Source organism: Abrus precatorius, unplaced genomic scaffold (assembly GCF_003935025.1).
Source record: "Abrus precatorius isolate BTA unplaced genomic scaffold, Abrus_2018 Scaffold11, whole genome shotgun sequence".
In the NCBI taxonomy this organism is placed as follows: Eukaryota; Viridiplantae; Streptophyta; class Magnoliopsida; order Fabales; family Fabaceae; genus Abrus; species Abrus precatorius.
The window spans coordinates 8,879,763-8,892,782 of NW_020874303.1; the positions used below are offsets into that span (position 1 = coordinate 8,879,763).

At 30.8% G+C, this 13,020-nt stretch overlaps 1 protein-coding gene across 4 annotated transcripts; it reads right to left on the reverse strand.

The window, feature by feature from the left end:
* Positions 1 to 1,279: 1,279 nt before the first annotated feature.
* On the reverse strand, positions 1,280 to 7,823 carry LOC113854361 (ABC transporter D family member 2, chloroplastic). Of its 4 annotated transcripts, XM_027485314.1 has the most exons (11): positions 7,390 to 7,819; positions 7,049 to 7,283; positions 6,840 to 6,907; positions 5,776 to 6,102; positions 5,478 to 5,642; positions 4,761 to 4,989; positions 3,905 to 4,143; positions 3,691 to 3,787; positions 3,466 to 3,618; positions 2,281 to 2,549; positions 1,280 to 1,908 (listed from the first exon to the last, which is right to left on the reverse strand). In XM_027485314.1, the coding sequence occupies exons 1-11, from the start codon at positions 7,621 to 7,623 to the stop codon at positions 1,723 to 1,725; spliced, it is 2,202 nt and encodes a 733-aa protein (XP_027341115.1). In that variant the 5' UTR covers positions 7,624 to 7,819; the 3' UTR covers positions 1,280 to 1,722. The 4 variants fall into 4 exon arrangements, with proteins under 4 accessions (XP_027341115.1, XP_027341114.1, XP_027341113.1 ...); XM_027485313.1 differs by having other exon boundaries at positions 1,363 to 1,908; positions 3,481 to 3,787; positions 7,390 to 7,823; XM_027485312.1 differs by having other exon boundaries at positions 1,363 to 1,908; positions 3,466 to 3,787; positions 7,390 to 7,820.
* Positions 7,824 to 13,020: the final 5,197 nt, after the last annotated feature.

Consider the following 13,020-nt stretch of genomic DNA (forward strand, 5'->3'; position numbering starts at 1 on the left):
GAGTTAGAGAAAGTTATTATCCTAATAATTAGACATTGATATTTTGTTGTTAATATCCTTGATATTATGCCATGACTTGGTCCCTGTAATGCGTAGCTATCATGATCAATTCCTACCATATATTTATTCATTATAATTACTGTTAGCTACATTATAGGATCACAATTGTACTACAATGTGTGTGTATAAACACAATCTGTAATATAATCAAGTCATTTTTTCACACATTTCTCTTTCTATAACTAATTAATCCAATTAGAATTGTTTGATAAAACTACTACAATAAATTGAAATACGTTAAATAACTAAAAAGAAAGAGTTAGTATTATTTATTTAAAAATTTAAGAGTAAAAATGAAAAAAATATTAAAAGTTATTTTCTAATAAGCTAAAAATTACTATTATTCTTCTTCTTTTTTTTCATAAATTAGCTTTTAAAAACTATAATTTCAATTTAAAAGTTATAAACTTATTTTATTTTCTGTTTATCAAATATTTTTAGTAGCTTAATGACAAAAATAAGAGAGGAAACGAGAAGGGGAAGAAAATGAATGTACGAGTTAGAATATTATAAATGACTTTGATATCATCTAGATGACATATACATAAACTTAAAGAAGATGGATTTGGATCTACTTAATTATAAAGTAACATGAAATGGTCATGTTGAATTTTTTTTTTTTATCAAATTTAATTAATAGAACTTATTTGATAAAAAATGTCTTTCTCTTTTGACATGATTATAATTATAGCAAGTTACTAAAAAACATGAAAGAATCTAAATTCAAAGAAAACAAAGAAAAACTTAAATTTTAGGAGAATTAAAACTAAAATTTAGTATATTAATATGAATTAAGAATACATTTAAACAATTTTTTATTGAGTGAAATTTCAAATTAATTTCTGAAAAATAGGAAGTCTTTTAATTTGAATCTTGAAAGAGGATATTAAAATTATTGAATAAGAGAGCATTTGAAAAAACTTATAAAGAACTTATGAAAACTACTTATAATTTTCATAATTTTTTTCAGTTTATTTCAATAAACTTCTCATCATAGCTTATCTGTAGCAAGATTTTATGAATAAATACTTAATTAAATTGTGTTACATAAAGACCAACACAGAATAAATACACTAGCCGGTCAACAATGTGATGCACTAAGATACACTAAAGTATTAACACCATTATTTCTTATTAAACAAACATTATTATTTGTTTTGACTATAACACGTGATAATAATACATGATACCTTAATTAAGCACATAGTAAATTCCTTTTATACGAAAGCTTATATCATAAATTTGACTAAATTTTGAGAATAAGTTGAAAACAACTTATTTTGATATAACAAAGCTTACTGAAATAAAGGGAAAATAAGTTATAAATTATTAGCAAGTTCTTCATGAGTTCTTCCAGACGCCTTTAGCATATCTTGACTGAACTAGGTACACTAAATTAACACAAGAATCACTCTTAAGATACATTCAAAATTTTATGAAATGAAAACAGCAATCCTCCTAAACTTAAAGCAACATTCTCCTAGTAGTGATTCTATCAACCAGTGCATAAAATTTGAATGTTATAGCAGCTAGTTGCAGGGGAAAATCTACAGATTGACATCCATATACATCAAAATTATTGTACAATAAAATTGAACCAGGCATGTCCCTTAAAGATGGTAAGCATCAAAGCATTGCAATCAATTCTGAAGCCCCCAACAATCATAGCTTTGTAAAATTTAAAGAGGATTCAGATCCAGTGGGTTCAAGGCACCAATTTAGCTGTTCATTGTTAGAATCAAATGTGGATATGCGTAAGATCTTGTTGTGGTAGTCATATAAGGTTGACCGATGCCCAATGCTGATGTAAGTGATGCCTGCAGCTTCAATCTTTCGGTACAAATGAACCTGTAAGCCAAAAAGCACAAGAAATTGAATTTCAGCACAATATGAAGGCGTATATTAATTATAACATTGATCAAAATCATACATTTTTTAGATCCCTTTACAATATATCTCCAGTATGTTTGGTTTTTGTTGAACTTACATAAATACCTTTCAGCTGAAAGTTCTTTCTATGCAGCATTTTGATAATATACTTTTCCAAACAAATAATATGCTAACCCAAACATGTATATTATATAGCCAGTTATATCAGTATGGTAAATTATATTGAAATGATGAATAACAATGGGAAAGTCATTTTATTGAATAACAAGAACTGCCATATGATATAACACATGCCTATACATGCCAGGTGAACTTGAAATTCAACAATACCTCATTGGCTTCATCAAGTGCACTTGTAGATTCATCCAGTAAAGCTAATTGAGGCTTTGAAAGCAAAAGACGAGCAAATGCAAGGCGTTGCTGCTCTCCCAGAGAAAGAACACTAGACCATTCATGTGTTGAATCCAAACTGAAACGAGCCAATAAATATCCAAGACGGACATCCTCTAAGACCTTTATTAGCTCATCCGTTGTTGGCTTCGTTGGTTTATCATTCATATTATCTGAGTCGGACATATTTGTCAAGAAAGGAAGCACATCTGCAACCAATTTTTACACTGAATCACTAAAGCTTACACAATTCCAGCCAACCGACTAATAATATAACAGTGATGTAAATTAGGAAGAAATTTTTATTCAATCAAATAAAATAGCAGCATTTATTTTATTAGTGTTATGTGACTAATTCAGCTCTTCAACAATAATTGGTAAACAAGTACTGTTAAGAAAGATGAATTAATCATTTTGATTGTACTTGTTCACTTGATTATAAGTCTGGATTCTATTTGAAGGGGAAAAGCATACAGAAGAACTTACATTCATGGACCTGGGTTGAGACAAACCAAAAGCATTAATTTTCCAAAGAACAACCAAGATCAACTGTCTGGCTAACAGCTAACATGGAATTAAAAGGGTTTATTGCAAGATTCTGGACAGCTAGAGCTCCTCTATTTTGTTGAGCTCAATGTTCAGTTTCAAGAAATGTTTCTTTGATGAAGATTCAAAAGGTGTTGATTAGGTTTAATTAAATGTTAGATTAATTTTGTGTAGGCAGGCAGAGTTTACAAAAGACATACCAACAGTTATCTTATTTAGAAGTCACGTCATAGTTGCATGTTCAAAAGAACTTAGCTAATAATACTTTATGCCTAACAATCATATAATTTCATATTTCCTATTAAGCCTTTCTTTTATAAAGTCTGCCAGCAAAAAATACAAGGGCATTTCTGCAGAAAAATATGCATCCTCATCACTTCATCATAATATATGTTAGGCTACAGTAGTACTATTGTCTCAGGTCTCAAAAGTAAAAAATTGCAATAGAGGAAATGAGATGTAGATAAATAGAGCACCCCAAAAGACGTGTTTTTAATTAAGAAAAAAGTACAGAATTTGCATAATAACTAAAAACAATATATTTAGGCGTGTGGTGAAAAAGGACTAGAAATCACATACTTTTTTGTTCAGTACTATCTGACATGGGAACCACATCATCAGCCCAAGTTGGATAAAGTAATTGTTGACGGAGAGTACCCAAAACCATATATGGCCTTTGAGGAAGGAAAAAAATCCTGGATTTTCTACTTAGATATTTTCCATGTTCATCACCTGTGTCATGAGCATTATTTACTAAAGGAGTATTCGCATTTGAACTAATGAATTCCTCGGGATATTCTCTACCTTTTATATAGTATATGATCTTTCCAGTTCCGGTTCTCCATAAACCAGCCAAAGCTCTTAACAAAGAAGTCTTGCCACTTCCACTTGGCCCCATTACCTGTAAAATAGATTATATTTAAGATTGCCATTGTAAAGCCCTGCAGTCTATGAACTTAATAATACAAACCTAAACTTCGTAACATGTTGGCGAGTGAGGGGCCAGTGGATGTCTTACCAGTAAATTATCCTTTTCCTTGATTGTCAACGACAGGTCTCTAATAAGTGTAGATTCACTTGGTGTCTTCAGAATCAAATTTTCTATCTCTAGTAATGTTGCATATTTTTCTGGTGGAGTGGATCCATTAGATTCCAAAGCAGATGAAGTCCTAAAATCTTTGTATGTAATATGTATGCCTTCCAAAGTATCAGAGAGAGATCTAGAGCTGCTTCTGTCCAATACATCATCAAATTCACCTGCATATATAGTATATATTAGTCAGTAGTGTTCATTACATTCAAAGCGACAATGCTAGCCTCTCAAGCATATACATGTAGATGGATCAAAGAAAGGTTCAGAAGTATGGTGCATACACAAGACCACAGATGGAACAGGTAAACATCACAAAGACAGGAATATACTTGCATACTTGCAACACAAACTGCAGTGCACAAAAAGTGTCAAAACAGAGAAAGAAAGGGGTATAGCAATAAAAAAAAATGAAACAGAAATAAGAAAAAAAATTTAAGTAACTTTCCCATTCTATTGAGCTGTTCTGTTTCCCAAGAATTATATTAAGCTAGTACAAATCTGCACAATTATAGGAATGGAGAAATGCAGGGTGGACAATATACACAGATATTGACGGTTATAGTTGTCTCACAAATAACATTTTTAATGTATCGTACTATTCTCTTTTCTTTTCTGGGATCTTTTATTTGTGTATGTGCAAACATAACCACAAACTGTACCAAAAAGGCTCTCTCTTTCTGCTGAGTAAAACTTCATACCTCATTCATTTATGTTCATATCTTTCATGCAATCTACATATATTGAAGTGTATAGGAAAGGTAAGGGAAAAAGAATGTAGTACCTAAGCGATTAATAACAGCAGAAAAAGCACTTATGGCTTGAAACTGGTACACAATGAGGGAAAAGTCACTGAGGATATGATTAAAAGCAGATACAGACTGATTGATGACACCAAACTCAATTTTTCCTGAGAAATACATGGGAGCAACAACAGCAGCAGGAAGAACTTGAATGACATAGCGGTAGCCATTGGTGAAGAACTCTAGATTTCTAGAAGCAATCAACAATTGCTGTGAAGTAAGAAACAAAAAGTTACAGTGTTCATCTTCATCATCATGTTATCACAAGTTAGAGGATAAAAACTACAGTACGTAATAAAGAAAAAAGAAGGATGTTCCAACAAGGTTACATTGATATTTAACAGAGTCAGGCAATTCTCAGAATCTGGTCAGTCCACACTTCACATGACTATGAAAAAATAGTCATGCTTAGCTTTCAAATGTAATATTCTGTCAACTATGTATACATCGAAGCCAAGATAATGCATATTGATCCAGTTTTTTCAGTGAAGCAAAAGAAAACAGATGCAACAGTATTACTTTACCTTAAATGCTGCTTACTTATATTGATTATGCAAAATCTTGCAATTTAAGAAGGGCATATATTTGCCATAAAAACACTAGACTAGCGAATTGGTCTGAACATAGATACCGGTAACATCTTGTACAATAGTAGTTTTAAAAGTAAATAAGTAATCATAAAGAATAAATTATCTCACTGTCAGATTTTCAAAAGCACTTCTGAAGCGCTGCAGAAGAAGTTGCATTTCACTTTCTTCACCACTATAGAAAGCAATTGATTCAGCATTTTCTCTGACACGTACAAGTCCATAACGAAAGTCTGCTTCCTTTTTCTCTTGCAAGAAATTTAAAGACACCAGTCCCTGACATTTTCATAATTTCCCGTTAATAAAAAATGGAACTATCTTAGAGGCCCTCTTAGTTATCTAGGGGACAAGTGATGATTTTGCCTCACAATTTAAACTACCACTAAAATAGGAAAGAAAGACCCATTACCCTTCCAAGGAAAACACTGATAGCTGTCCCACCAATCGAGTATACGAGAAGAACAACAAAGAGCGGAGGATAGATTCCATATAAAATGTTACTGAACGAGATTAAGTCTACAGCAGAATTAAAGAGTGTCAGGGAGAAAGCAAGGGATGTCCCAGTGAAAGAACTTAGATCATCAACAATTCGCTGGTCTGGATTATCAATGATTGACTGTGACTGAATTTTATAGAAAGTCTGATTCTTCAGATAACGATCCATGTAATAGCTTGTCATCCAAGACCTCCATCTCAAAGAAAGAGTTTCTCTTGCATAATCTCTCAATACAAAAAACTGCAAAGCAATGCAATGGTGAAAGGGTTTAGAAACACCTATAGAAGGATGGAATGAGGCATGACAAACCAAAAGAAACAAAAAATACAGAAAGGGCATCCATAAATCTTGTTTCTATTTATGATCACAAAAGTTCTGAAAAAGAAGAGAAAGGTATGGAACATCAATGTGATCATTTTACATACCATGATAAAATCTGTTGAAGACTGTTTCAAAAACAACCAAGCCAATAACTAAGAAACCTAACCAAAATTGCTATAGAACAGTAGTCATGTGGTTTTACATTATTTTTCCTATTTATTTGGGCTACAATCTTCATGTACTCAGTATTAAATCCAGCAATTCATCCATTTTAAGACCAATAATAAATTGGGTTTTGCTAACCAGTGCCTTAAGGTGCTAGTTAAGAAATCAATAAATGATAAGGTTTTACTGAGAATCACATTGAAATGCATTGAAAATCACAGGATGAGTGCATTATTTTGTTTTCCAATAAAAAAAATTATACTTTTGATTCCTTAACCGGCGCCATTACAGCACTCGTTAGCATTTTCCTTGAAGATTAAGAATAATTGTTATGACCATGGTCCATGGTTGTCAAACTCATGTTTTAACTCATGTATGTTAGTTCTCTTTTCCATGGTGTTTCTTTTCATCTTATGACAGTACATGTCATTCTAAGAACTAAAGCAAAGTCTAGCAGAGCTATACCTAATAAAGTGCAGCAATTTGCTCACCGGGATTCCTCCAGCAAAGCCACACAGGTAGTAAAGTAGTTGCTTTGTGAATTGCTCTTGATCCTTGTCTTGCATTAATTAAAAAGTTTCAGTTTCTTGTTGCACTTCGTACAACAGTAAATAGTCAACTAAACAAAAACAGCAGAAAATCTCATATATATATATATATATATAAAGCAAACAGCACATGCCCAAACAGATGAACCTACTTGCGAGTGCATTGAAAAAGTCTCTCCCCAAGAAACTGAAACCAACACTGATTCCAGTGGTAGCCAAAGTGAGAGCAAAAACACCAGCAAACTGCAACCTTGCTTGCACCTTGTCATCTGAAGTCCAATAAGGAGCTGCCACCTTCCAGAACCTTCTAAACAGCATCTGCAGATCAGGACTCTTACCCTGTGCAGCAATTACACCATCACTCTCTTCCTCAACTTGCCCATTTTCCTGCACTTCCAACACAAATTTTCCAACTTTTCAACACTGTTCATCAACCAAACCTTTCACACTATCCAAATAAACAGTAACAACAACACAACTCAAGTAAACAAACCTTATCTGGGTCAGGTGGCAATGGAGCCTGTGGTGTTGCAGATGAAAAAGAGAAACACCTACTCCACTTCCTCCCCCTCCTCCAAGACCTTCCTTCATAAATGGACATTTGGGAAAATGGGTTAAGCACACCAAAACCAACATGAAGTTGAACATGGTGATACAATGGAGGGTTGGACTTGTAGGTAGAAGAAGAGATGAAAAGTGGGTATGCTTGTTGAGTCAGCAAGATCATTTTTTTCCTTTATGGGTATTCCTAATTTGGTCCAAAACTATGAAATTCGCATAATCAGTGCTTGGTTTCCATGTCTTTTGTTGAAACAAAGTAGTTCACAACATTCTAGTGCCCTGTGGGCTTTGGCTTATGAAAATGAAGGGGTTTTTTGAGTTTAGCGTATTGGTATTTTACACTGTATGTTATGCATGAGTTTGTTTTTTTGTGTTATTGATGGTGAATTGAGAAAATTGGGAGCCTCAGATTATTGGGGAATTATCCAAAAGGTGGGATTTCCTGAGATGCACAAGTTGCCACGCAAAGAATGTAAAACCAACACGGAGTGGCTATGGAAATAGAAGCTTTTGCTGACAAGTTACAACAACTTACATTATTTTGAATATATTAAGATTTGTCTATTATACAATATTTTAAAATGCTTATTTTACCAAAATTAATCTTTTTAATGATAGGAAAGAGTACTCTGATCATATATAATAGTATTATAATTTTGACCGCGTCTAACATGAATTAGCATTAAATGACTTATACATCAGAAGGTTTTAGCCGTTAGATTTGATGATAAATTAATTAAAGCTGAGATTTATTGATGTTACTTATAAAGAATGTTGTGCTTAGAGAGGCAAGGTGAAGTCTGCGCTCAATATTTGGGAGGTAAAGTGGTTTGCTACACTCACTCTAGAGTACAATAATGGAATGAGAACTAGATGTATCTATGAATTTGACTTAGTCCCTAGCAACAATCGTGTGTAGATAAATTTGGAATAAGATAAAAATAAAATAAAATCAATTTGAGGCGTTGTTTGTAAAATTTTCAACTCCATATTAGCAGTCATTTTTCTGTGACATATAGATTAGATTCGGAAATTTTTGCAATTACCAACTCTTCCCAATGGCAACTTTCATACTGGTATAGAAAGATGATGTTGTCACTGGAAAGAGAAATGACAACTTCAAAAAGACTATTTACTTTCATTAACAACTTTAAATAACTTATTTTATTTCTTCATTTTTATAGCTGTTTTTCTTTTTGTGTGTGTATGAAACAGAGGACTAAAAATTTAGTTGATTTTAATAATTTTTATCATTAAATTACATAAATCATTAGTTAAAAAATTATTAAAAAATATTTAAATAAATTATATATTTAATACATTTTTATTATTAAACATGGGAAACAACTAATAAGAAAATTTTCAACTTTATTTTATAATCTCAAGTTTAAATCTTAATAAATACAATTATGTTAAATATTCAAAAGATACTCATATTAGTATTATGTTAAAAAAAAAAAAAATACTTAACATGATTTTAGATTATTCTAAACTTTTCAAAGTTAAATTCACCATGCTAACTTTGAATTTGGTAAAGTAAATAATCACATTTATATTTATTCCTCTTAACTTGTGCCCATAAATTTTATTTGTAATACAACATGTGCCTTCATCATAAAGACCAAATTTGTATGAATAAGACTATCCTATTTTCATTATAAGGACCTAATTTGTATTTTCAACCTAACTCACCATGTTTAATAATAAAAATGTATTAAATATATCAAATGAGTCTTTTTTATAACACGTGTCTGTCCACATGAAGCTTCTATGCTTCCTATCTATCTTCACATACACCTTTAGGAAGGAGAGTTGTTTCCTGAATATATATATATAAATGGAAAGAAAAATTAATTAAGTTAAGAAAAGAAAGATAGATAATTAGCAATTGATAAATAAAACTAGTTTGAGAAGGTTTATCTTAGGGGAGAGGGAGGGGATACGGATCCTCTCATGTTCTGGCGGGAACATGACCCTCCTGTCGTCATTCGCTTAAGCGAATTTAAGTGAATTTTCGCTTAAGCGGTGATTTATGGCTTAAGCGGCAGAATTATAGGATCTAGGCTTCAAACCGAGTCCAAGCGAGGTTAGTGAATCCTCGCTTAAGCGAAAATTCATGGCTTAAGCGAATATAAAATTGCTCCGCTCATCCCAAGCAAATATATTTAATCTTAAGCAAATTTTGGACAGAGGATTAGGATTTTCAGGCAACTTTATCGCTTAAGCCATCTTAAAATGAAGCGAATTTGGGACAGAGAGCACTGATGCACAAGCCTTGAATTCGCTTAAGCTAATCTGTATTCGCTTAAGCGAAATGCTAATGGCTTGAGCCTATTTTTGGATGGTTAAGCGAAATATGAATGGCTTAAGCGAAATGTAAATGACTTAAGCGAAAATAAGGGCTGTGAACACTAAAATTTTGATTTAAATTTTTTATTTTTTATTTTTAAATAAAAATGAAAAAATAAAAATAAAAAAATCTGAATTTTAATATTACAAAAGAAGAATGGAATAAAAAGGTTTAAAAAAAATAAAATAAAATAAAAATTTGTCTTAATAAAATAGGAAAATTTCAGAATTAATTTTTAAAAGGAAAATAGAATATGACAAATAATTAAATTCTTGAACCAATGTTACTTTATACATAAAAAAGGAAAAATTCAGAATTTTGGGCCTTTTGTGAAAACCCTAACAATAAAAGGAAAAAAGGACCATGGAGCAGGGGGAGATATCAGAGGAGGCTAAAAATTTTTTGAGAGGAGGCATTCTAAAACGGGGAGAGAAAAAGAGAAAATAGAGAGAAAGAAAGGTTAGTGGAAAGGAGGAAGAATAAGAGGCAAGCAAAAATTTTCAAGAACATCAAGTAAGCTTCATCGTACATTTTACACATTCTTCTTCTTCATACATATTTATATTTTGAATAAACATTTCCTATATCAAATCAATCTCAAATGATAAAAAAATATTTTAAACCACCATTTCAAATATCCATGTCTCACCACCTCTCCACCCACTCCTCCATCTATCATCATCTACAAACACAAAACTCACCATAAAAAAACTCTTTCCCTACCTTGTCTCATTCCTCTTCCTTTTGCTCTCAATAACCTTCACCACTCAAAATCATGGCCTCCATTAACCTCACCTCCACCTTTTCATAACCTTTTTCTCATTTTTCTTGGAGAAAAGCACACCCCTAACCCTAAAGTCCTTCCCTCTCAAATCTGAAAATTTAAAATTTGAGACCATTTTATCCTTTTTTTATTTTTTTGTCTGAATTTTTTATTTATTTTATTTTTATCATTATTTAGTTCAACATATAATTTATTGTTTTAGTTTTATTTATTTATTCATCATCATTATTATTTGTTATTATGATAATTATTAATTTATTTAATGAATGAGTTTTTATTATTTAATTTATATTTTTTATGTTAACTTTGTTTAAATTATTTTATTTTATTTTATTTATTTAAAATCTCTTGATACCGTTTACTTTACAATATCATATCTGAGTTAATTTTTTTTAAATTATTTCCTTTTTTATATTTCATTATTTATATCTTCTTTTTTAGGATTGTTATCTTTTATTTTATTTATTGTTTAATTGTATCATATTAATGCGATTTAATTTTATATTTATGATTATTTTATTTGATATTGTGAATACTAAATTACTTATTTTTTTATAATTAATTAATAAATAATAATATAATTGTATTAATTTATAATACTAACGTATAGCTTCTCTATCGTCATGTATTATAAATTGATAAAGTCTATGTGTACCTACGTTACCAAGACTTTATGCAATATTAACTTATCACATATTGTCATTAATTAATTAGTTAATCACTTTAATAATAATGCAAGATATATTTCTCTTCTAAATACTAATTTACAAATCAATCAATTAATTTAAATCTAAATTATTTTATTAAGAAATAATTTATAATGCTAATGTGTAGCGACTCTACCTTTATGCGTTATAAATTGTCAAAATCTATGTGTACCAACGTTACCTTAGGTTTTATATAATATAAATCTATCAAATAAAATTTTTAATGTTTTTTATTAAATGAGTATCTTCTTTAATCAATTCAAATAAAATTATTTTTTTTTATTTTCTTAAGTCATGTTTCAAATTTTGATAAATTAAATTACTATAATTTATTCATTTTATAAATTTTTATAATATCGATGTGTAATTTACATTGCCTTCGATAGTCTAATAAATTATAAGAAGTTTATGTATAGCTTACGCTATCTTAAATTTCTTTCAATATTAATCATAATCAAAATTAAAATTCAAATACTCCATTTACGAATAAAATATTTCTTAATGATTTGCAGTATAGTTGTGTGATCTTCCTTCACTTTCTGTATTGTTTTCTCGTAGGGTACATGTATAACTGCATTATCTTGTATCCTAAACATTATAATTTTTACGAAAAATGATTTTAATTCTAAAATAAATTTTTCTTTTACTAAACTTAATTATAATCAACTAATTTCATAATTTTTAGATAGAACTACGTGGCTTTGAGTTCCCCATTGCATCCGGGGATACGTAGGAGCGGGAACCGTACCCGTCAAGTCAAAATATTTTTTAAAATAACCCGAATAATATTTCAATAAATAATATTTCTTCTTCTAAAATAAAATAATTAATGTTTAGGGGTTAAATAAATATTTTTTAAAATTAGAATAATTTTGTACAATTAATTTTAGGTAACCGTTTTTTAAACGGACGTTGTAGGGTGCTAATACCTTCCCTACACGTAAATGACTCCCGAACTCATTTTTTGGTTTCAAAGATCGTATTATATTTAAGTTTTTCCAAGGTTTTTCTTAAAAATAAACTTTGGTGGCGACTCCTCTGATATTTTGGAACAAGTTTGTCATCCGTCATACCGTTGCGATCGCCCGGTTGCGATAGATGGCGACTCCACTGGGGAAATCTCTTAGAGAGTCAAGCCTTTGATAATTGATCGTGCGAATTTGTCTTATTTTGTTTCTATTTGTTTAATCCCTTTCTTTTTTATTTATTTGAGTCAATTGTAGTGTTTCTTTTATTAGTGCATGTATTTCGTGTATGAATTGCGTAATCTCATTGTATGCTCATATTGATATTGTTATTAATCCTAGGGTAGATGACTATTGATAATTTGTATATTCTTGTGTTGTTTAATTTTTGCAGCTTTTTATTTTTGTTGAGTTGATAAGGTTTGTATGCTCCCTCACACACTACCACTTACACATTTATCACACACTTTGAGCGGGGCCCTATACCCGGGTCTGAGTATGCTTAGGATTAGAGGGGTTATGTAGCGGTGTCATTTTGGATGCACGTCCTATTTGGCTATCGTGAAAACCCTAGCTAGAGTTTGACCTTTTCTTGATGTCCCGCATCTAGTAGACTCCCTACTGTTGTGGTCAACATCAAGGATTGGATCTTAGCTCTAGTGACTTTTTAGGATTACAAGCCACCTTTTGTGAGTTTTTACACGTAAAAGAAAGTTGTAAATCTTTAAGTTAGACCCTTTAGGTGACCTGAAATAGG

Coding starts and splice junctions, on each gene's coding strand:
- LOC113854361 (XM_027485312.1), bottom strand. CDS start 7,623: ATGATCTTGCTGACTCAACAAGCATACCCACTTTTCATCTCTTCTTCT. Junction 6,103..6,839: donor GCTTTGCTGGAGGAATCCCG/GTGAGCAAATTG, acceptor ATTGCTTTGCAG/TTTTTTGTATTGAGAGATTA. Junction 2,550..3,465: donor AGATAGTACTGAACAAAAAA/GTATGTGATTTC, acceptor AATTGGTTGCAG/ATGTGCTTCCTTTCTTGACA.